The sequence below is a fragment of the Panthera leo genome, chromosome E2 (assembly GCF_018350215.1).
Source record: "Panthera leo isolate Ple1 chromosome E2, P.leo_Ple1_pat1.1, whole genome shotgun sequence".
Lineage (NCBI taxonomy): Eukaryota > Metazoa > Chordata > Mammalia > Carnivora > Felidae > Panthera > Panthera leo.
In genome coordinates, this window is record NC_056693.1 from 6787583 (window position 1) to 6810991 (window position 23409).

General features: G+C 42.4%; 1 protein-coding gene across 1 annotated transcript; it reads left to right on the top strand.

Annotated features, from left to right (window-relative positions):
- Positions 1–49: 49 nt before the first annotated feature.
- On the top strand, positions 50–19940 carry LOC122209069 (zinc finger protein 577-like). Its single transcript, XM_042920688.1, has 5 exons — positions 50–196; positions 8706–8905; positions 11524–11650; positions 11921–12016; positions 18169–19940. The coding sequence occupies exons 2-5, from the start codon at positions 8891–8893 to the stop codon at positions 19500–19502; spliced, it is 1572 nt and encodes a 523-aa protein (XP_042776622.1). The 5' UTR covers positions 50–196; positions 8706–8890; the 3' UTR covers positions 19503–19940.
- The last annotated feature ends 3469 nt before the right edge of the window (positions 19941–23409 follow it).

Genomic DNA, 23409 nt, shown 5'->3' on the forward strand with positions numbered 1-23409 from the left:
GAGGCCGAACCCAGCGCCAGAATTCGCGTCTCTGGAACGACGCGCGCTGACCCTTATCGGTCACCATCCTTTCCGTTTCTGAGGGTCTGGGAGAGGCTGAGGTGGGACTCAGGGGGGTCTGTGGACACAGAGGCAAAGTGTTTAGAGACGTGGTACCGTGGTTTTCTCCAGTGGTGAAGAGCGAGGCCATCGCCAGGTCAGTGTCGGTTCTGGGAGTGTTTCGGGGCCAGGGAGAGCTCGTTGGTTTTTGGTTTTTTGTTTTTCAAACCCCGGAGGTCGTGGGGGGTCGGTGTTGGGGGAAGCTAGTGGGAATTCCCGCTGGGGTGTTCTGTGTCGGAGGGTCACGTGGGGGTTCCGTGTTGGGACGTGCACTTGGAGAGAGCAGCGCTGTGGGGTGTCTGTGGTCGGGGAAAGCGGGAGTCGTGTCCGTGTCGGTGACCGCCTTTGGGGAGTTCCGTTGTTGATGCTTTTCACATCCTTACTTTTAAAGATGGGGTTTCTGGCCACTTGCGTCCATGTTTACTGTATGTTCTTATTGAAAGTACATGTTTTCAGTTTTATTTCCTGCCCATGTAATGACATGCCCAAACTCTTACATACTCCGGAAAATAACTCTTGTTAAAATATAGTGTATTTCGCTTTTAGTGTTGGGATCAGTTTTGTGTAGGTAGTGACATAATTTTATCAGCTATTTCCATATTTTTAACTCTGGAAGTTTTCATCTTTCTTTTTTTTTTTTTTTTTTTAATTACTGCAGTTATGTTCCATCAAGTGGGTGCTTTAATTTGGGTGGAACTGATGAGGGTTAGGTCCACCACTTTCTGGAACATTTGATGGATTTCCTTTAACCCAAGTGTTTAAAAAGGATTTGACCAGCTGTGGTGGTAATTTTTCCACATGTGTCTTAGACATATCTGGTTATGTTTATTCCTAAATAGTTTATACTGTTGGGTTGCCTGGGTGGCTCGGTTGGTTAAGCGTCGGACTTTGACCGAGGTCATGATCTCACAGTTCTCGAGTTCCAGCCTCGCATCAGGTTCTGTGCTGAAAGCTCAGAGTCTGGAGCCCGTTTCCGATTCTGTGTATCCCTCTCTTTCTGCCCCTCCCAGGCTTGTACTCTTTCTCAAAAATAAATAAAACATTTAAAAAAATTTAAAATAGTTTATACTGTTGTTGTAATGGTAAATGGTGTGGTTTTTCTCCATATGACCCCACTCCCTCTTTTTTCTTTCTTCTAATTTTATATAATGCACAAGAACAAAACTTTAAAAGGTACACTTATTCTGTCACCTCAGTCTACTACTGTTACTGCTACTAGCTTATAAATCAATTCCTTTATATTTTCTAGTTGACTGTTTTTGTTATCTGCAAATAATTTTGGTCAGGTGGCAAGTGTATGGACTGTGGAATAAGAAGAACCTGCTTCTGCCTCTGACTTGGGTAGGTTAATGTCTGAGTCAGTTTCTTCATTTGTGAAAAAGCTATCGTAATTCCTAGTTCGTAGCGTCATTATGAAAATTAAATTAGCAGATGTTCTTTAAATACAAAGTGTAGTGCCTGGCACCTAGTCTAGTCTGAATAAATGGTAGCCATGATTTATCAAGCTTTATTCCTCTTTCTCAAAGATCCCCCCCACCATTCTCAAAGATCCCCCCCCAGCTTTAGTGAGATATAATTGACATATAACGTTCTGTAAGTTTAAGGTGTACAACTGTGTTGATTTAATATACTTATGTATTGCAAAATAATTATTACCTTAGGTTAGCTAACACCTGCATCATGTCACATAATTACTATTTCTTTAAAAAAAATTTTTTTTTAACGTTTATTCATTTTTGAGAGACAGAGAGGGACAGAGTATGAGCAGGGAAGGGGCAGCGAGAGAGGGAGACACAGAATCTGAAGCAGGCTCCAGGCTCTGAGCTGTCAGCACAGAGCCCGACACGGGGCTCGAACCCACAAACTGTGAGATCATGACCTGAGCTGAAGTCGGACGCTCAACCGACTGAGCCACCCAGGCGCCCCCATAATTACTATTTCTTTTATGTGGTGAAAACATTTAAGATCTACTTGCTTAGATCTTAAAGCTTTCAGTTCTATAGTACAGTGTTGACTGTAATCACTATGCTGTATATTAAAGCTCTTCGAATCACTTTATAAAATTATTTTCATTTATATTTTTCCTCTCTCTAATATTTGCTTTACAGATGGCTAGATTTCCCAGTGTCTTATATTCCTGGGAGAAACCATACTTCTCCATAATGATTTGTTCTTTTAATATGTGGTTCGGTTTTATTTGCTAATATTTTACTTAGTATTTTTGCGTCTAGAAATAAAAAGATGTCTCAGATTTGCTTTAGAATAATCCAGTGGTAGAGGGAGATGAGTGGTGGTGTAGATATACAAAATTAGGTTTGCGTTGCTAACTATTGAAGACACAATGGATGTGAGGAATTTGATTATACTGTTCTTTCCTCTTTCTTTGTGCATGGGGTTTAATTATACTGTTTCTTCTTCTTTGATTTGGAATTTTTCATAATAAAATTTAAAAATATTTGCTTCTACATTTATAAGTGAAACTGAGCTGTACTTTTCTTTAAGAGTATTTTTCAAGTAGGTGCGTCTGGGTGAGTCAGTCCTTTTGATTTTGGCTCAGGTCATGATCTTTCAGTTCGTGGGTTGGAGCCCTGCATGGGGCCCACTGCTGTCAGCACTGAGCCTGCTTCAGATCCTCTGCCCCTCCCCCCCCCCCCCAAATAAATAAACATTAAAAAAAAAATTCAGTGGCGCCTAGGTGGGACAGTTGGTTAAGCAACCTACTTTTTTTTTTTTAATTTTAATGTTTATTTTTGAGAGAGAGACAGACAGCATGAGTGGGGGGAGGGGCAGAGAGTGGGAGACACAGAAATCTGAAGCAGGCTCCAGGCTCTGAGCTGTCATCACAGAGCCCGATGCAGGGCTCAGACTCACGAATTGCGAGATCATGACCTGAGCTGAAGTTGGACGCTCAACTGACTGAGTCACCCAGGTGCCCCAGCGTCTGACTTTTGATTTCAGCTCAGGTCATGATCTCATGGTTCGTGGGTTCCAGCCCCACGTTGGGCTCTGTGCTGATAGCCTGGAGCCTGCTTGAGATTCTCTATTTGCCCTCTCCTTTCTCTCTCCCTCTCTCAAAAATAAATAAATTAAACATTAAAAAATTATTTTAAAGTATTTTTCAAGGGGCACCTGGGTGGCTCAGTCAGTTAAGCATTCAGCTCTTGGTTTTGGCTCAGGTCATGATCTCACGGTTCGTGAGTCTGAGCCCACATTGGACTCCATGCTGGCAGTGTGGAGCCTGCTTGGGATTCTCTCTCGCCCCCCTCTCTCTGCCCCTCCCCTGCTCATGCTTTTTCTGTCCCTCTCTCAGAAATAAATAAATTAATTTAAAAAAATTTTAAGCATTTTTAAAGTATAAATGAAAAATGAAAAAATAAGCTATTATAACAACCTAGGAGCGCCAACTCATCCTAATCCCCTTCTTCTCTAGAGGTATTCTTATCCTAAAAACGTTATATTAAATTTGCCTGGTTGTTAACTTTATGCAGATGGAACCATAGGTTACCTGTCCTTTTGTATCTGCCTTCTTTTGCTCAGTATTTTGTTGTGAAATTCATCTAAATTGTTGCATATAGCAGTAGTTAATTTCTTTTCATTGCTGTGTAGTATTCTTTGGTGTGATTATATTATGTATCCATTCTGCTATTAACAGACATTTAGGTTGTTACTGACTTGTGTCTATTATGAGTAGTGCTGACATGAACATTTTTGTACTTTTTGGTGCATAAAAGCTGTACTGGGTATACACTTAGTAGAATTCCTGAAGTGTAGGGTGTACTAGATACAAGGAGAAGTGACAAATGCCCAGTGATAATGGGAGTTCTCAGCACACCTCTCTCAGTAACATAGAACAAGGAGAGAAAAAGCTAGAAGGCTATAGTTTAACAGTGGTCAGCAAACTTTCTGTAAAGGGCAGCGAGAGCAAATATTCTAGGCTCTGCGGGCCAGATGGTCTGTCTGCACCTGCTTAGCTCTGCCATTGTTAAGATGAAAGTAGCCATAGAAAATACATAAACAAATGGGTATGGCCGAGGTCTGGAAAAACATTATTTACAAAAACAGGTCACCAGCCTACGATAGTGCTAACCCTGAACCGTTAGAATAACATGATTAACAAGAATAACATGATTAACAAACTTGATTGATGTGAAACACTCCACCCAACAATTTTCCTCAGATGCACATAGAACATTTATAAAAAGTTTGCATGTGGTAGGCCAGAAAGCCAGTCTAAACAAATTTCAAAGGATTGAAATTATTTGGAAGATTTTCTCTACTACAGTGTAATTAAGCTTAGAAAGCAATACCAAAATGATATCTAGAAAAATCTCCATTTTGGGGCGCCTGGGTGGCTCATTCGGTTAACATCCTACCCTTGATTTTGGCCTAGGCCGTGATCTCACAGTTCGTGAGTTCAAGCCCCACATCAGTCTCTGCACTCTTAGCACCAAGCCTGTTTGGGATTCTTTCTCTCTCCCTCTCTGTCCCTGCCCTACTCATGCTTGTGCTCTGTCTTAAAAAAAACATTTTTAAAAAAGAAGGAAGAATGAAAATCAATGTATAAGCAAGCATCTATGTAGTTCTGTCTTTTTCTAAAAAAATCTAGTGATTAGTATTTTATTTACTTATTTTAATATTTACTTATAAAAAAAATTTTTTTAACATTATTTATTTTTGAGAGACAGAGAGAGACAGAGCATGAGCAGGGGAGGGGCAGAGAGAGAGGGAGACACAGAATCCGGGGCAGGCTCCAGGCTCCGAGCTGTCAGCACAGACCCTGATGCGGGGCTCAAACTCACAAACCCCGAGTTCATGACCTGAGCCGAGGTCGGACGCTTAACCGACTGAGCCACCCAGGCACCCCTAATATTTATTTATCTTTGAGAGAGAGAGAGAGGGAGAAAGAGAGAGAGAGAGAGACATAGAGTGAGCAGGGAAGACACAGAATCCGAAGTAGGCTCCAGGCTCCGAGCTGTCAGCACAGAGCCCGACATGGGGCCCAAACCCATGAACCACGAGATCATGACCCAAGCTGAAGTCAGATCCTCAACCAACTGAGCCACCCAGGCGCCCCGTAGTGATTAGTATTTTAAAGTGCTGGCTTCATACAATTAGTACAGAAACTTCTCCTACTTTACTGTGATCTGTGAGAGTTTATATAATACCAGAATCATCTGTACTGTAAACTTTAGGTAGAAGTCGTCAGGCCCTGATGACTTTTTTCTTTTTAACTTTTTTTCATGGAGATTCAGAATAGAGAGAACATTACAATTCATGCCCATCACTAAGCTTCCACAATTATCAACTCATGGCCAGTCAGGTTCATCATGCCTCTGCCACTTCTGGTTTTTCTCTGGAGAATGTCATAGCACATGCAAGGCCTGTTGTCCTTAAACTTGTAAATATTCTATTGTGCATCTCTAACTGGTAAGGTCATTGAAAAAATTCATAACCAGTAGGCCATTTTCAAATGTATCAAAATGAATAATTCTTTTATTTGATCCAAGACCTAGTGCCTATTCATATTCAGGTTTTTTCTGATATTGGCAATGTTGCCCTTAACATTGGGTTGTTTGAGTTATGACCCAAATAATGTGCATTACATTTCCTTCTTATACCTCTTAGGTCTCTGTTATTCTTTAACAGCCCCTCTTCTGTTTCCTTTTTTCCTCCTCTTATGTGTCAACATGTTGCATTAAGTATATGGCACCATTAATGAAAGATTCTTGCCAAGAGAGTCATCAGACCTCATAAGTCCAACTACCCAGTTTATAAGAAAAGTTTAGGGGAGGTGGGGAAGAACAAGTTAAACTATAGAATGATGAAGCACTCAGCCAAATCCTGAAGCTAGGGTATCTTATGGGCCAGGGTACTTGTTTTCTTCTGTCCTCCCTTCATTCCTTCTTAAAGCCTATGGCTGTCGATTTACAATGACTTGCAACATCTTTAGTTTTATTTCAAGTGGAGATTTTTTTTTAATTTAAAAATATTTAATTTTAAAAAAAATCCTGTGGTATTGCAGGGAAGAAAAAAGACGTGAATTCCATTTTCCCAGTCTACAGAGCCAGCTATAACAGTTATTCACATTGTTATATTTATTTTTGTGTGTATAAACACATACACACACACACACACACACACACACACACACACAGATATAGATGTATTGCTTTACTTTGGCAGAAATACAGTATCGTATTATATACATAATGAGTAGAAATGTGCTTTGTTCATTGAGCTGTATAGCATGGACATTTTTTATTTCCGGAAATTTGTATTAACATATTAAATAATCACATAATATTCCATTAGGTAGAATGTAATTATTCATTCAATTAATCCTCTATCAGTGGACCTAAACAGTACCTCAGGGGTTTCTACACACCCCCTCTCCTCAAGTTCAGTAATTTGCTGGAACAGCTCACAGAACTCAGTAAAGTAACTACTTTACTTACTATCACCAGTTTATTATAAGAGATACAAAGGAACAGCCAGGTGAAGAGGTACATAGGGTAGTGTCCAGAAGGGTCCTGAGCACAGGAGCTTGTGTCCCTGTGCGGTTGGGGTACACCACCCTCTTGGCACCTCGAAGTGTTCACCAACTCAGAAGCTCTCCAAACCTGTAACGTAGGAGATTTTGTGGATTAAATAGGCCTGATTGATTAAATCATTGACCAAGCTCAATCTCCAGCCCTTCTCTGCTTCCCAGAGGTTCCAGAGGTGAGGCTGAAAGTTCCAACCCTCTAATCATGCCTTGGTCTTTTTGGGGACCAACTCCCATCCTGAGGCTATTTGGGGACCCCCAGCCACCAATAAATCATTGGCATATAAAAGCTACTCTTGTCTCTCCAGAGAGTCCAGAGATTTTAGGAGCTCTGTGCCAGGAATCTGGGACAAATACCAAATACCTATTTCCCATTGTACCATGAGTCTAAGGAAGTAGCCACTCCATTCCTAGGTTTGTAACAAAAAGAATACTGTATCTTATGAACTGCTTTTTTAAATATCAATTTAGGCTTTTCTCCTGTAACCTATTAATTTATTTTAGTGGCTACTAAAATAAAGGGCTAATAAAATAAAGAGGTTGGCTGCCAACCTGACATCTATGCCCCTTAAAAAAAAAATCCCTATTTTATTTAGACAGCTATCCATCTGGGAACTTGACCTTAACATTCAGCTCAGCAGGAAATGCAGATTAGTCCTACCAGTCAGGGTACGTCGTCCATTGCCATTCTCAGTTTCATTGCTGTGTTCCAGGCGTGAACATTTTATGCAGCTCTGATCTGTTAAATGTGAGGGAAAGTCTGCCAAGGAGCTTCTTGGAAACAGTTGGGTCCTTGATCTCCATTCCTAGAGATCTCAGTTGTAAACTCATTCCTATCTCACTCCCTAGTTGCTGCCTTGTAGGGTGAAAGCAGTATTCAAATTGACTTCATGGTGTTGGTGTCCTCAGTGTGGGTCTCCAGTTTCCAGCATGGCTCCAGGGCTTGGCCCGTGGGGAGACTGATCTCTGATCTGCTGCTCCTGAGGCAAGAATGAGGCTGCATTTGCTTTCCTGATTATGTGGAAGGAGCTGGCTGGGGGTGGACAACAGATATTACAAGAGACAGTTGCAGGGGCTCTGTTTTTGTAACTGTGACCATATAGCCACTCCACAGTATGGCCACTCCACAGTGTGATGTGCCAAGGGAATAAAGTTCATAAAGTGCATGAGAAAGAGAGAGAGAGAGAAAAAAAAAAAAACAACTGTATCGTGAGGCTATTGGAAAAGGGATATGTCATAAAGGAGAGAGGCAGATGTGGATTCAGATCCCACGTTACTACTTAGGAAAGATGTTAACCTGGACAACACACTTCACCTGACCAAGCCTCAGCTTACTTGCGCTTAAAATGGAGACAATGCTTGGGGCGCCTGGGTGGCTCAGTCGGTTAAGCGTCCGACTTCGGCTCAGGTCATGATCTCGCGGTTGGTGAGTTCAAGCCCCGCGTCGGGCCCTGTGCTGACAGCTCGGGGCCTGGAGCCTGTTTCGGATTCTGTGTCTCCCTCTCTCTGACCCTCCCCCGTTCATGCTCTGTCTCTCTCTGTCCCAAAAATAAATAAACGTTAAAAAAAAAAAAATAAATGGAGATAATGCTTACCTTATAGAGTAGTACTGAGGATTAAATAAGACGATGGTCATGATTTGTATAGTATCTTGGTCTTCAAATGGGATAATTGCTCCAGTGCAATAAACAAAAATTTTATGGATGTGTAGGCACAGGTGGGTTTAAGGCAGTTTCCAAAGCCACCACTTATATACATTATCTTTCCTAAAATTGATCTGTGTGAGAAATTGACAGCAGGCAAGACCATGAGCCGTGTTCTTCTCCCATTTCTTTCACATCCATTCTTGTCCAACTTTGCCCTCACCCCCCCAAAAAAACAGACATTCCTCTCACCCATTCTGTATCTTCCCATGGAGCCTGGCCTCATAATGTAAAAGCTTCCTGGGTGTTAAAGAGACAGAGGAAATGTTGGGGCCTGTTGTTAGAATCCACACAGCCGAAGAGAGCTGTGGTCCCAGGTGTATGTCCTCTTGCCATTGAATTTGCTCTTGAATCCACAGGTTCTAGTCCAGGGGAACGAGGCATTATTGGTCCTAGAAGGAGGAGGTTCCAGGCCTGGGAGATCATCATTTCTGGCAGCAGCCTGACCTGAGATACCTTGACTATATCTTCTGGGCAGGCCCAGAGCAGACAGAAGACAGAGCATATCCTGGAGTTTCTAGCCCTTTTTTAAGAACAGGAGAAAATGACCAAGGCCCAGGTGAGGTTTGTTGTACCTTTCTGTCCTTTGTTTCCCAGTGGATTTGTGGAAGCTTCTAACAGTTTGATAAAATGAGACAGTATATGTTGATAAAAGTCAGGGTCTGTTGGAAAATAAGTTTGGGTTATAATCTTCAAATCTGGGCAAATTAGGAAGCAAAGGATATGTATAGGTCCTAGGGGCCATACAAAGTCCTTAAGGATGGGAGCTAAATGGCTGTATAAGGCCTTGTGGGCTGCCTTAGCTTTGAATTTGTGTCTCCTCCTCTTGGCAGCTGTGGTACTAAGAAAAACATGAAATATTACATGATTTGCAGTGTCTGTGAGGAGAAAGCAAACCATTTCTTCAGGGAAAGTAATCTCATTGCTCAGAGAGTCTAAGAAATTTCTTTTCCTAGCTCTCCAGAGAGATTTTGTGGTAGACAGTGTCCTCGATATCAACCATGTAATAAAGGCATAGGATGCTTCCTTTGGCTTTTTCTCATCGTGTTCCTCAGAGTAAGCTCAGAGGGTAATGCCAGAGCAGAACTGGATTGGACAGAATTCTTCAAAAGCAGTGCACCTTGACAATAGAACCTTCCAGCAGTCCACACTTTACCCAGGAATAAAGCCTGGATTATTTAATAGAATGAATGGGCTGCTTGACCTTTGAGCCATTCTCCATGAAGAATTCTGCCATTTGGCGGAAGACAGCTAAAAGTTCCATTCTTTGATAACAGCTTGGAATACAGATAGTGACAATGCTCCCTGTATACCTTTTTGTTTGTTTGTTTGTTTGTTTTCTAGAGAGAGAAAAAGAGGATGCACCTGCACGCATGTTATGTGTGAGAGGAGCAGAGAGAGAAGGGGAGACAGGATCCAAAGCGGGCTTTGTGCTGACAGCACGGCCCCTCCTTTATACCTTCTTTTTTAACTTTTTAAATTTTTTAATGTTTAATTTTGAGAGAGAGAGAGAGAGTAGGGGAGGGGCAGAGAGCTAGGGAGACACAGAATCCAAAGCAGGCTCCAGGCTCTAGGCTCTGAGCTGTCAGCACAGAGCCCGATACAGGGCTCGAACCCACAGACTGTGAGATCATGACCGACCTGAGCCAAAATCGGACACTTAAGCAACTGAGCCACCCAGGCGCCCCTATACCTTCTTAACCACAGGTTCAGAAAAAGAAGTCAGAGTCAACTATTCTTAGTTTGGCCTTTGTATTTTTATTTTATTTATTTTAATTTTTTTAAATGTTTATTTATTTTTGAGAGAGAGAGAGAGACAGACAGAGCACGAGTAGGGGAGGAGCCGAGAGAGAGAGGGAGACTTAGAATCTGAAGCAGGCTCCAGGCTCTGAGGTGTCAGCAAAGAGCCCGACACAGGGCTCCAACTCATGAACTGTGAGATCATGACCTGAGCCAAAGTCAGATGCTTAACTGACTGAGCCACCCAGGTGCCCCTGGCCTTTGTATTTTTAAATACTTAATGGTGCATGGCTATATTTAAGTGTAAAAAAGTCAAGCAAAAAGAAGTATTTGCACTAAAAGAGAATATCCCCTTTTACCTTTTCCTGCCCAACCCCCAAACCAAGGAGTAACAGATGTTAATAGTTTGGGTCTTCTGACTAATCTCTGTATAATTGACATATGGTAGAATATATTTATACACATTTCTATATGCATACGTATGTGTATATGTTAAGATTTTTTAGGGGCGCCTGGGTGGCTCAGTCAGTTAAGCATCTGACTCAGCTCAGGTCATGATTTCATGGTTTGTGAGTTTGAGCCCTGCATCCAGCCTGCTGCTGTCAGCTCAAAGCCCACTTCAGATCTTTTCCCTCTCTGTCTACCCCTCTCCCACTCGCAGTCTTTTTCTGTCTCTCTCAAAAATAAATAAACATCAAAAAAATCTTAAATCTATAAAGATTTTTGGTCTTTAATCTATAAAGATATGTCTGGAATACATATATACTAGTTGGGGACTTGATTTTTTTTTTTTTTCATGTAAGAGAATGCCTTGAAGATCATTGATACCAATGTTTATATCTACCAAATTGATTTTAACGTTTGCAGGGTATATTACAGCATGGAGGTGCTGTAATACATTCTTGCCTGCTTTTGATGGGTGTTTAGATGATGGATAGTTTTTCACTTATAAACAAAGAATGAACATTTCCTTCTGCACATTGTTTTGTCTCTGAAAATATTTTTTTTCGAATATGATTTTGATACTCTTTTAGCCTACAAAGAACTAATTAGTAGAATTCCATGGTGCTGTTGGCTGAATGTTTGTTTTCCCACAAAATTTATATGTTGAAATCTTGCCCCCCAGGGATGATGGTGTTAGGCGGTGGGGGCCTTTGGACCAGCAGGTGGGCCCTCAACAGAATACAACCATTCTGGCTCCTTGATCTGGGATCTCCTACCTTCCCCAACTGTGAGAAATAAATTTCTGTTTTTATAAGCTACCCAGTCTGTGTTATTTTGTTATAGCAGCCTGAGACTAAGACACAGGGTCCTGTGGTATGTGAAATAGTAACCGTGCACATAATTTATCACAGGAAGTCAATCAGAACGTGTTCCTGTCCCGCTTTTCTGCATCATCTGTTCTGCCTTAGAGTGCATTGGCATTGGTTGTTACAGGCACCGTTATCATTTGAGGACGTGGCCGTGAGCTTCTCCCGGGAGGAGTGGCGGCTCCTGGTCCCCGCCCAGAAGGACCTGTACCGGGACGTGATGCTGGAGAACTACAGGAACCTGGTGTCAGTGGGTGAGGACAGCATCACAGTCAGTTGTCTTTCGTTTCTCATTGAGTAGAACCCATAGTGTCTCTGAAATATCTCCTGGTTGGCACTAACATGTGGTAGGGTATAGACTTTTATTTTCCCGTTTGGCCCTAGAGTGTATACGCTCTCCCTTCCCCTAGGAAAAAGATTTTACTTTACTGAAGTACAAATGATGCATAAACTTTCTCCGGTTTATGTAGGTGCCCAAGCTAAAATACTTGGTGCCAAGTCTTCAGTGATTTCCCATTTTACAGGATACCAAGCCAGCGAACCAGATTCACTCTTCCAGTTGGAGCATGGAGGACCACTGTGGGCAGTAGAGGGAGCAGCTCCGAGGCCACCCTGTCCAGGTGAGTGACTGAAAGGAAAACCAAGAAAACTAGAATTCCAGTCGGTCAGGGAAAGGTTAACACTTGGTTGTGTCGAGAGCTTTTCTTATACCAGTTGGTGACACAAATATAATCAACTCCTTTCTGTATCTTTGTTCTTTATTAGGGCTGTTCTTTGTCAGCTATTAAAGGATGAGGTTTTCCCCACACCCCGTTTTTTTTTTTTTTTTCTCATTTCTAGATCTGATTATAGTCTGTCCCACCTTGGATCCATACTCTCCTGCCTCAGCTGTGCACACCTTCTTCCTTATTTATTTATTTATATTTATTTATTTATAGAGGTCTCCCAGGAGTGGGGGAGGGACAGAGGGAGAGGGAAAGAGAGACTATCAAGCAGGCTCTGCACTGTCAGTGAGGGGCCGGATTCAGGGCTCAAACTCGTGAACTATGAGATCATGACCTGAGCCGAAATCAAGAGTCAGATGCTTAATTGACTGAGCCCCCCAGGCGCCCCTCCGTTTCTTTTTCTGCAGCGTTCCCACTTCCTCTTCTCTGCCTGCTTGCTCTCAAACAGATGGCTTTGGACTTGGCCCAGCTCTCATCTTCTGCACATCCCTGCCCCTTTTGAAAGGGCTGATGTCCCTCCCTGCCAACTCATGTCCCCTGAGGTCATCTGAAACCACACGTACCTTGTCTCTCAGGGCACCTCTATCTATTTCTTCACCCTCTGCTTCCCCAACTTGCAGGTTCTGTTGTTTTTTTTAAATCTTCTGCTTGATTCTCATATTAAAAGTTTCATTCATTGTCAAGGCCTAAGCTCCTGTCCTGAGAGAGTCCCAGGTTGGGAGAGTCCCAAATTGACCTCTTCTGCTAACGTCTAATCTGCACTGTAATGCAGGTATGTTGCCAGCCACCAGGGCAGCTGCCCTTTGACGTCCTACTCGCCATAAGCGAAACCAGAGTCCTCCTTTCTCCTAGATGATGTCTTCACCATCATAGAGCGTATTCATATATACTGACGAGTTAAGCTGTCTGTAGTCTGACAGTTATTCCCAAGTGGACACCTGCCCTTCTGTAGTCTGATCTGACCTTTAATTCTCTATTTTGCCTGCACCCAGGATAATTATCCTGTGAAATCCTTTTTCCTTCTGCTTCAGTGCCGGAACCTGAGATCATTTTTCCTCCTGGTGAATCCTTTCATTCCTAGTGCATTTTACTTAGTTTCTGCTGTACCGCTGTTCACACTGGTGCCTGGTCACTGGTGAGTTTTGCCTTGAGTTTTCTGTATTTCTCTATTACTTTTTGGAAGGTCTTTGCTGTTTGTATTAAATTTGTTGTTTTGGGGTGCCTGGCTGGCTCAGTCAGTGGAGCATGCAACTCTTGATCTCAGGGTTGTGAGTTCGAGCCCCGCATTGAGTGTAGAGATTACTTAAAAATACAATCTTTAAAAAAGCTCTTTTTGTTGTTTTGGAAAGGCCTTTGGAAATTGCATGCACATGCTCAATTCCCACCTCAGAGTAGGCTGTGATCATTTAGACTTGGATTGCTGAGTTGCTACACTCACCCCCACACTGGCTGTTTGCAGTTTTTGGTTTGTCCCTTTTTTTTCTTTTCTTTTGAGAGAGAGAGTATGAAGGGGAGAGAGGGGCAGAAGGAGAGGGTGAGAGAGAATCGTAAGCAGGCTCCACACCCAGCACAGAGCCTGACATGTGGCTTGATCTCATGACTGTGAGATCATGACCTGAGACAAAATCAGGAGTCAGACACTTAACCGACTGAGCCCCCCAGGCACCCCCGGTTAGTCCCTTTTTTTTTTTTTTTTTTTTTTTTAACGTTTATTTATTTTTGAGACAGAGAGAGACAGAGCATGAACGGGGGAGGGTCAGAGAGAGAGGGAGACACAGAATCTGAAACAGGCTCCAGGCTCTGAGCTGTCAGCACAGAGCCCGACGCGGGGCTCAAACTCACGAACCACGAGATCATGACCTGAGCCGAAGTTGGACGCTTAACCGACTGAGCCACCCAGGCGCCCCAAGTCCCTTTTAATGGTATGGCTGCATTCCTTTGTGGGCAGAGGGCATTAAAGCAGTGAAACTTAATGAGAAAACATGAAAGTGAGAATTGGTTAAAAAAAAAAAAAAAAAAAAGGCCCACATATATTTAGAAGTTGAGAAGATAAGAACCCAGCCAGGTAGAGTGAGAAGTATCAGGGCTCTGGAAGGAGGAGGGTCAGAAGATGTCCCAGAAACAAGCCACAAACTTATTCTGGGGAGGCAGAAGTGATATATTTTATTGAATGCCACAGATACCACAGTGTCCAGTGAACTAACGGCTGGCATCTATGCATTTGATTGTGTTGCATTTTTACGTCCAGATACTGCCTTCTTTTTATCTCCCCAAAGTTCCAGTGCACACTTGGAACTCCATCTTCCCTAACGTCTCTGTACTCTGTCTAAACTGCACTGACTCAGTCATGATCGACAGGTGTTATTGTATTGCTTCGCTGGTTAGGATGAGGCTTCCTTTTCCATACAGAGAAAGGGTCTCTATCTCACTGTTCCTTACTGCGTACAGACTGCATAATCATTCACGTGCATCTGTTCATCACATCTTGAAAACAGGTCTCGCTTCGGTTTTTTGTTTGTTTGTTTGGTTTTTAAATCAGGGATCTGTGTAAACTGTGTGGGAAGTTTTTCAAACCACAGACTTTGTCTCTTAAGATTTATCTTCTGATCTACTCGGTATGGGGAGGGTCCTGAGCAAATGAGGTTGGAAATGCTCGCTAGGCCAGCTGTGCTTTGATCCCTGTAGTAGAACTGCCACCCAAATACAGCTCCAAAAGGTTCAAATGTAATGAAGGACAGAAATACCTTACAAGTGTCCAAAGTCCTCAGTTGCGAAGGGTTGACAGAGATGCCTGAAATTCTAAAATTGTTAGCATTTGATTATGAGGCATAGAAGGGACTGTTTTTGTAAAGTTAGAGAAAATTGAGCTTTGATAAAGTGTTATAGAAAGAATGAAGTACTTTTTGGAAGCATGATAAAATAATTTCTGCAAGAAAGATGTTAGAGTTTCAAATAAAAATGATGATGGAAGGCCTGTGGGTCAGTAAAAAGATTTTGGAGATGGAAATGAGGAAGGCAATTGAGAGATGAGACTATGTGAAAGGAAATGGCTGATTACTGTGGATTTTATGTTAATAATTGGCTTAGAAAGTGTGACTTTGGTTCTGTCTGAGCTTTTTTTGCTATTTCTAGAGAGTCTTGCTTGATAGATAGCTGGGTAGTAGCATTGGAACAATAAGAAGTTAGAGCTTGGAGCTCTAGAATAAGTGGAAGATAAGGCAGGTCAATGTTTTGTTCCTGGATAGAGGATGATTCTTCAGAATCTCTTAACTGGTGCCAGAGAGGAGATAGGAACAGAGATTAAGGAAGAATGTAGCATTAGTTGAAAGGAAAAAATTGGGAGATGAGTCTATCAAGTAGATTATAATGGCAAATATGGATATTACCGTATATACGAATGTGATAGTCTGTACTGTGCCGTCCATTGTGTTGGCCACTGGTCACATGTGGCTACTTAAATTTATTTAACATTACGTAAAGTTACAAATTCAGTTCTCCTGCCACTCTGGTCACCCACATTCAGGTGCCCAGTAGCCACACACAGCTAGTGGGTACCATATTAGAAAACACAGATATAAAACATTCCCATTGTTGCAGAAGATTTTATTGAATAGCACAGTACACAGTTGCAGTATGATGAAACTGAGGAGAAGCTGATGTTTCCACCAGTTAGGACAGCTATACTCTTCTCTGGGGCAAGGGCGGATGGCCCAAGGACCTATTTTTAAATTCCAGGTGGACATACACGTGTCTGGATATATTGGACTGAGGGAGGTTGTATCGTTTTTACATAGAAAGTTGAAGTATTGGCTACTGTAGTACTCTAAATAGGTAATTGGTGTTATTATAAAAGTTTAGTTTTGATGTGCAGGTGGAATGAGAGGGGAAAGGTTTAGTAACAAGGGATTATTGACTATTTTGCCTCAATAATCTTGGGATAAGATTCCGTAGATCCTGCATTCTGATTTTCCAATTTCAGCCCTTTCTTATGAAAACCTCCATTGTTTATATGTTTGGTCAGCATTTGTTTGATGTTTGTGGATGGGATTTTCATATTCTCTTTGCATATCACTCTCCCAAAACTCTTAAGACTTGGAATCCATGAAATTCTTGTCCAGGGCCTTCCCCTTTCTCTGTCCATTACCTCATCTGGTTCTGTGTAGTCCAAATGTTTAAGTACTGTTTATATACTCAACTTAAAATTGTTATCTGAAGTCTGGAACTTTCTCCACACTCCTAGATCTAACCGGATACTTCATATTTGTTGTTGAATGTTTATCTCAGACCTGATGCATTCCTCAAAACGGAACGCTTGATTCCCCACGCATACCAAACCTAACTCCCTGATTTTCCTCATCGTATTAAATGGCACCAGCACCCTACACAGATGCTTAAGCCACATATCGAGGAGCTATCCTCAATGATTCCCTTTTCTTCTTCTAGCACTCATTCTTGAGTGAGCCTTCTCTTTTCCTCCTGTCACTCTTTCCCTTCTCTGTACTATGTCCTTGTTTTTGTACATTTCTCTAACTCCATTGTAGTCAGTCACACTGAAGCTGCTGTTTGTTACCTCTTTTGAGCGGGGGAGAGGCAGAGAGAGTCAGGGAGAGAAAGAATCCCAAGCAGGCTCCACACTCAGCACAGATCCCGGCACAGGACTCAGTCTCACAACCATAAGATCACGACCTGAGCCAATATCGAGTTGGACGCTTAACCTACTGAACCATCCAGGTTCCCTAGAAGGTGCTGTTACCTCTTGCCTGAACTCTGATGTAGATTCTTGTGTATTCTTTCAATATTTTCACCTCTCCAGTTCATTCTTCATGCAACAGCCATGTGACATTTGGAAATACCAATTCAGAATGGGTTGTATTCCTGCCAGAAAATGTTTGGTGGCTTCTGGCCATCGCTCTTATCATAAAATCCAGTTTTTTAAACCTTTTTTTTTTTTAATGTTTATTTATTGTGTGAGAGAGAGAGAGCACACATGTGCATGCAAGCAGGGGAGGGGCAGAGAGAGGGGGAGATAGAATTCCAAGCGGGCTGCGTGTTGTCAAGTGTAGAGCCCAATGCGGGGTCTTGAACCCATGAACCTCGAGATCACGACCTGAGCCAAAATCAAGAGTTGGATGCTTAACGAAATGAGCCACCACCCAGGCACCCCAATAGAAAATCCAGTTTCTGACAAAGTCTCCCTACATCATCTATATGGTCTCAGTTCTGCCTCCCTTTCCAAACTTACCTGTTTCTACTTCACTCAAGCCAAGGACATAATCCAGGTGCACCAGCCTCTCTTATGTTTCTTGATCATGCCTAAGATTTTCTGCTTCTGAGTTTTTGCATTGGTTGTTCCTTTTTGGAATGTTATTCATCGAGTTATCTGTATAACACCGCTCATTCTTACCCTGTGATGTCACCTTAACTTCCTTGTCTCATGGATGATTATTTTATCTAAGACTAACCTACCACTACTCTGTCACCTTCATACACACTGTTTTGCACGTTCTGTAATTTTTTTATTTCTTTGGTTACTTGTTGATCCTCCCTTCCCCCCATCTTTTTCTCTGTCTTGTTACTAGAATGACAGCTCCACAGAGACAGAGTATATAAGTTACCTTAGTGTGACCGATATATTGTAATTCTAATATTCAAACATAGTATGGTAATATTCTAATATCATATTCTAATGTATTCCCAAACACCAGCGCATTCAGTGTTTGTTGGATGAAAGGATCCATCCCCTCCATCTTCTTTTGTTCTGTTCCAGTCACAGTGTGGTTCTGTTTTTACTTGTCTCCATTTTGCAAGGTCCTATTTGGAGAGAAGCCTAAGTTATATTTATTCATTGTAGACTATCCATTGTTGTTTCTAAAGTACGTGTTTTTCCTTTTGCTGTTTTATAGTGTTGTCTTTTTCTCACAGAGCACAGGGTACATTTCTCTTAGACTTCGATCTTAGAGCTAGCCCAAACCATGGCTTTTTTTTTTTTTTTAACCTTCTTTTCCCCCTAAAATTATCATGGATGTTTTCATTGTTCTTTTTCCTAGAAGAAATATGGGAGATTGACCATATGCAGTGGCAACCAGAAAACCAAAACGAGATTAAAACTTTGGAAAGATGTCAGCAAAATTATGCACTTGGAAATAATTTCAATTTATGCAAAAGTCTTGTTCCTTTAACACAAAGACACAATAAATTTGGTTCACATTGTAAAGGTTTGAAATCACATTTAGGTTTTGTTCTCCAGAATAGAAGATATGCAGGAGAAGATCGTGATGAGTTTAGTGGATATGGGAAATCCTCTGTCTACATCCAACAGGATACAACTCTTACTGGAATTAAATGCACTAAATCACAGCTCGGTGAACATCAAAAAACTTACGCAGAAGAGAAACCACACGAATGCAGTGAGTGCGGTAAGGTCTTCTCCAGGAAGGCACAGCTCATTAGACATCAGAGAACTGAAAGAGGAGAAAAGCCCCATGGATGCAGTGAATGTGGGAAGACATTCATGAGGAAGATTCAGCTCACTGAACACCAGAGAATTCATACTGGAGAGAAGCCCCATGAGTGTAATGAATGTGGAAAAGCGTTCTCTAGGAAGTCACAGCTTATGGTACATCAGAGAACTCACACAGGAGAGAAACCCTATGGATGCAGTGAATGTGGAAAAGCCTTCAGCAGGAAGTGCCGGCTCAATAGACACCAGCGATCTCACACTGGAGAGAAGCTCTATGGATGCAGCGTGTGTGGGAAGGCCTTTTCCCAGAAGGCATACCTCATTGCACATCAGAGACTTCACACAGGAGAGAAGCCTTACGAGTGCAGTGAATGTGGAAGAACTTTCTTTTTTAAGTCAGACCTGACCAAGCATCAGAGAATTCATACAGGAGAGAAACCTTATGAATGCAGTGAGTGCGAAAAAGCCTTCAGGAGCAAGTCAAAGCTCATTCAGCATCAGCGAACTCATACTGGAGAGAGGCCGTATGCATGCAGTGAATGTGGCAAAGCCTTTGCCCACATGTCAGTCCTCATGAAACATAAGAAAACTCATGCAAGAGAGAAAACTATAAATTCACTGAAAGTGGAAAAACCTTCCTCAGGGAGTCCTAGCTCTTTATACGTGAGTAAACTTGCCCAGGAGCAAAACCAGATGAACACGGTGCCTGTGGAAATACCTTCTTCGGGAACTCAGCCCTTGTTAAACCTCAGTGAGCTCCTTGGGGGTAGAAATGTAGTGTTTGTGGAACAGCCTTTTCTAAGAAGTCAGGCCTCAGTAAGTAATCTGGAGTTTGCACAGGGAATATGTCTTGCAAATGCAGTGAATGTGACCACACCTTCTGTAATAAATTATGTCTTATATGTTACAGACATTGTGTAGGAAAGAAAATCCTCTGGTACCAGGATCTATCTGATACTAGAAAAGCCTTTAGCAAGAATCCTCCACACATTCTATGTGAGAGCTCATTTTGGGCAGAAGTGCTGTGGAGGCACAGTGGTGGTGGAGGCTACGTCTGTGAGAATTCAGACTTATTAAATATCCATGAAATCCCAGTCCACAGAAATGCAGCTATTGTGGGGAACCCGTTTCCCGGAGATGATTATCTCCATTGCTATCAAAGAATTCCCACAGGACCAGAACATGAGGAAAGAATGTGATGATGTTTTCAATGATAAGTTGTACCTAATCACATGCCAGAGAAGTGTAGAAAGATATTAGAGACACTGAATACAGACAGCATTTTTAGTAAAATGTGGAAGAACTCATAGGAAAGAGAGACCCCTGAATGCAATAAAAGATGGAAATTCTATCACCAAACTAACTAATGTGTCACAATTTTATACCTTGGGAATGAATCTGGGAAAGACTTCTCTAATAAATGAAATCTTGGGCACCAGGAATTGCGTTATGTAGCAAAAACCTATGAATATGATGAATGTGGAGATACAAGTGTATTAGTTTCTTATCGCTGCTGTAACAAATTACCATAAATTTGTTGGCTTAAAATAACAGAGATGTATTATCTTATAGTTCTGGAGGTCTGAAGTCTGAAATGCATCTCACTGGGCTCAGAGCAAGGGGTTGGCAGGACTGCATTTCTTTCTGGAGGCTCCAGGGAGAACCTGTTCTCTTGGTCCACTAGTTTCTAGAAGCTGCCCAAATCTGTGGCTTGCAGGCCCCTTCCACCTCAAAGCCAGCAATGGCCAGTCAATTCCTCCATCACTCTGGCACTGCCTCCTGCCTCCCTCTCCCACATTTAAGGACCTGTGTGACTACATTGGGCCCACCCAGATAATCCAGGATAACCTTCCTATTTAAAATCAGCTAATTAGCAACCTTAACTCCACCTAACTACCTTGATTCTCCCTTGCCTTATTCTCTGACATATTCACAGGTCCTGGTGATTAAGATGTGGATATCTTTGGGGGGCCATTATCCTGCCTATTGCAGACCACCATCTGGCACCCAGTGATTTGTGTCCATACCACATGGAAAATACATTCGCTCTATCCCAGCACCTCCAAATGTCGCAAACTATTAACAGCACCAACTCAAAGTCCAAAAATCCCACCTAAATCTTATCAGCTCAAAAGCTCTAAATCAAGCATTGGGTGAGGCTCTGCATACAGATTGTCCTGAGGCACAATTCCTTTCTTGACTGTGAGCCTGTGAAACTCCAGAAACAGTCACATGGCCCTAAAATACCCAATTGCGTCTTTTGCTTCAAATGCCCTGTGCCCTGTAGCGTAACACATTTACAGGTTCTGGGGATTAGGACATGAATGTCTTTGGGAGGTCATTTTGTCTACCACAAAAACATTACATTTCAGAGAATTCATACTACAGTAAATTCCTACCTAGCCATTAAATAAATGTAGAGAAGCATGTTCTCAGAGAAGTAATTGTCTTTAGTTATCATGGTCCAAATACAGTAACACTTTTCCCTGAAATCAAGGAATCTTACACTTGTGTCATTAGATGTGATCACCATGGAATGCTCTTGAAATATGGAAATCAAGTGATACACTGGAGAAGAACTAAATGTTTTAAAGGAACATGAGATTTATGTGCTGCAGATGTCAAACGTATGTTTGTATCTATTCTGAAATTGTATAAATTATCCCGTTCTGAGTATGGTACTCCATACCACACCTAAGTGTGAGAATTTTTCACAGCCAATTCCAACAGCCCTGTTTCTTTAACAGTAAATGTTTAATGTATATACCCTCATTAAATAATGAAAAAGATAGAAAAATACAGGAATGGACCGCAGACATAGGGTAATAGGGACATCAGGACAGCTATCTCTCAGAGAAAGGAAACAAATGAAGGAAGCCTTACGATTGCCCCCAGCTTATAGCCTGGAGAGAGTTTCCACTCTGCAGCATAGGGAGAGGGAATCTAATCAGATCCTGGCAGTCTGTGAACTGAGACAGTTTAGAGTTCGGAGAATTCAAAGCGACTCAAATTCACGGGGCAGATCACAGGAGAGGACAGAGCTGCACCCAGGGTGAGAGCGTTCCCCCATATGATTTTCAGTTGTGAGCAGCACGTGTATGTGCGGAAACTCCCAGGGCTGGAGAAAGAACCACTGGAAATGAACAGGCAGAACCATCCTTGGAGGTTGCACACGTGGGGAATAATTTGTGTTTCCACCAGCTGGAATGGAAACCCCTCCTAACATCGGGAGAATCACAGTGGGACTTCAGAAAAATAGTGACTCTACTGGGTGATTCATGTTGGCTCTAGACTAAAGGCTGCTCTGAACCCTCCTGACAAAGGAGAAATGCAAGCGGCTACCAACGCAAACTGTTTCCAAGTAATTTAACTCCTTCCCAGACCAGAGCCCAGTAGTATTTAAAGAATAGAAAGGAATCCCGTCGACCAACAATGTCAAACTCAGTGTCTGGCATCTAGTCAAAACCTACCCAGGGATGCAAACAAAAAACAAAACAAAACAGGAAAACAGGACGTGTAAACGTGAAGAAAAGTCAATAGAGACCCAGAATTGGCATGGGTGACAGAAATAACAGAAAATTATGTTAAAAACAGCCATTGTAAGTGTTCTGTATGCTCAAGAAGGTGGTGTCAAGTAGATTATAAGAGTTACAATTTACTGGGGTTTCTCTCCACAGGAGCAAAGGGATAGACGAGGCCCAGTCTAGTCACTGGAGCCCCTAACCCCAGGTTGTTCAGCCTCCCAGGAAGAGGCCAGAAGATCATTTCCATCAGTGAGGACCAGGTCCTGTGAGGAGGAGACCCAGACCCAGCTGAAGTTGGGGAGTGTAGTTTGGTCTCTGTCTAGTCCGTCTTTGGTTTTTGTGGGAACTGAGGCACCCGTGCACGGCCACAGGTTTCTGGAAAGTGTGGTTTGGGGTGCATGGTCTTCCTAGTTACGGGCTGGTGTTTCTTGGCTGTTTGGCTGCCACGGGGGTTCTGGCACATGTAGTTCATCTGCCTTTGTCTGTTTTTCTTCACATGAGAATTTGGCCTGGGTCCAAGCGGTTGTTGAAGAGGGTGCCTGTCAGAACCTTATCAAAGACCGCTGGGGCTTCTGTATGCAGCATGTGAGGGAACTGGCTTTCCATGGGTCAGTTCCAAACTCATCCTGTGGCTCAGCTTGGGCAAGGTCAGATCTTGGTAGGTCTGTCCTGCTGTATGGCTGGGGTAAGAGATGGCACTAGACAGCTCCTTTGTTGTGTGGGAGGCATTCGCCCTTGTTCCTCCGGGTTCTAGGTGGCTAGATGGACCCCGTGTTGGGAGCTTGGGAGGGGAATTTGATTGTGGGTCCTACTGAACCTTACTGTACCTTCTATCCCACCCCTTCCCCTCCTGGTCCCCAGAAAAACTTGGAGTGTCTTTGTGTTCCGTGGGGTGTCTTGTCCTGGCCTCCTCTTACCCGCTGTGTCACCATGAACAAAAAACTTCTAGAACAGTGTCTGCCATGCAGTGCCTTGAGGACTAAGCAAGCAACTTTCAAAGAGTATTCTTATGAATGAGATGATTTAGGCAGAAAGAAATTTGATTTACACACTTTAGAACATACAACAATCTGTACACATTTATAGATTCTACCTACTTTGTCTTGATTTCCAGCCTAGAGCTTCAGTCTCTAGATTTTAGAACCTGCCAGACCTCAGAGGAGAAGTCCAGAATCAGCTACCCCACAACAAGTTGTCTGGTGCTGGTTTGGGACAGGGGAGGATTTACTCCAGGTTTGCCTTTTTCTGTGTTTGTAGGTTTGTTTTAGGGGTGAAGGTAGAAGACTAGAGATTCCTAGTTGGTG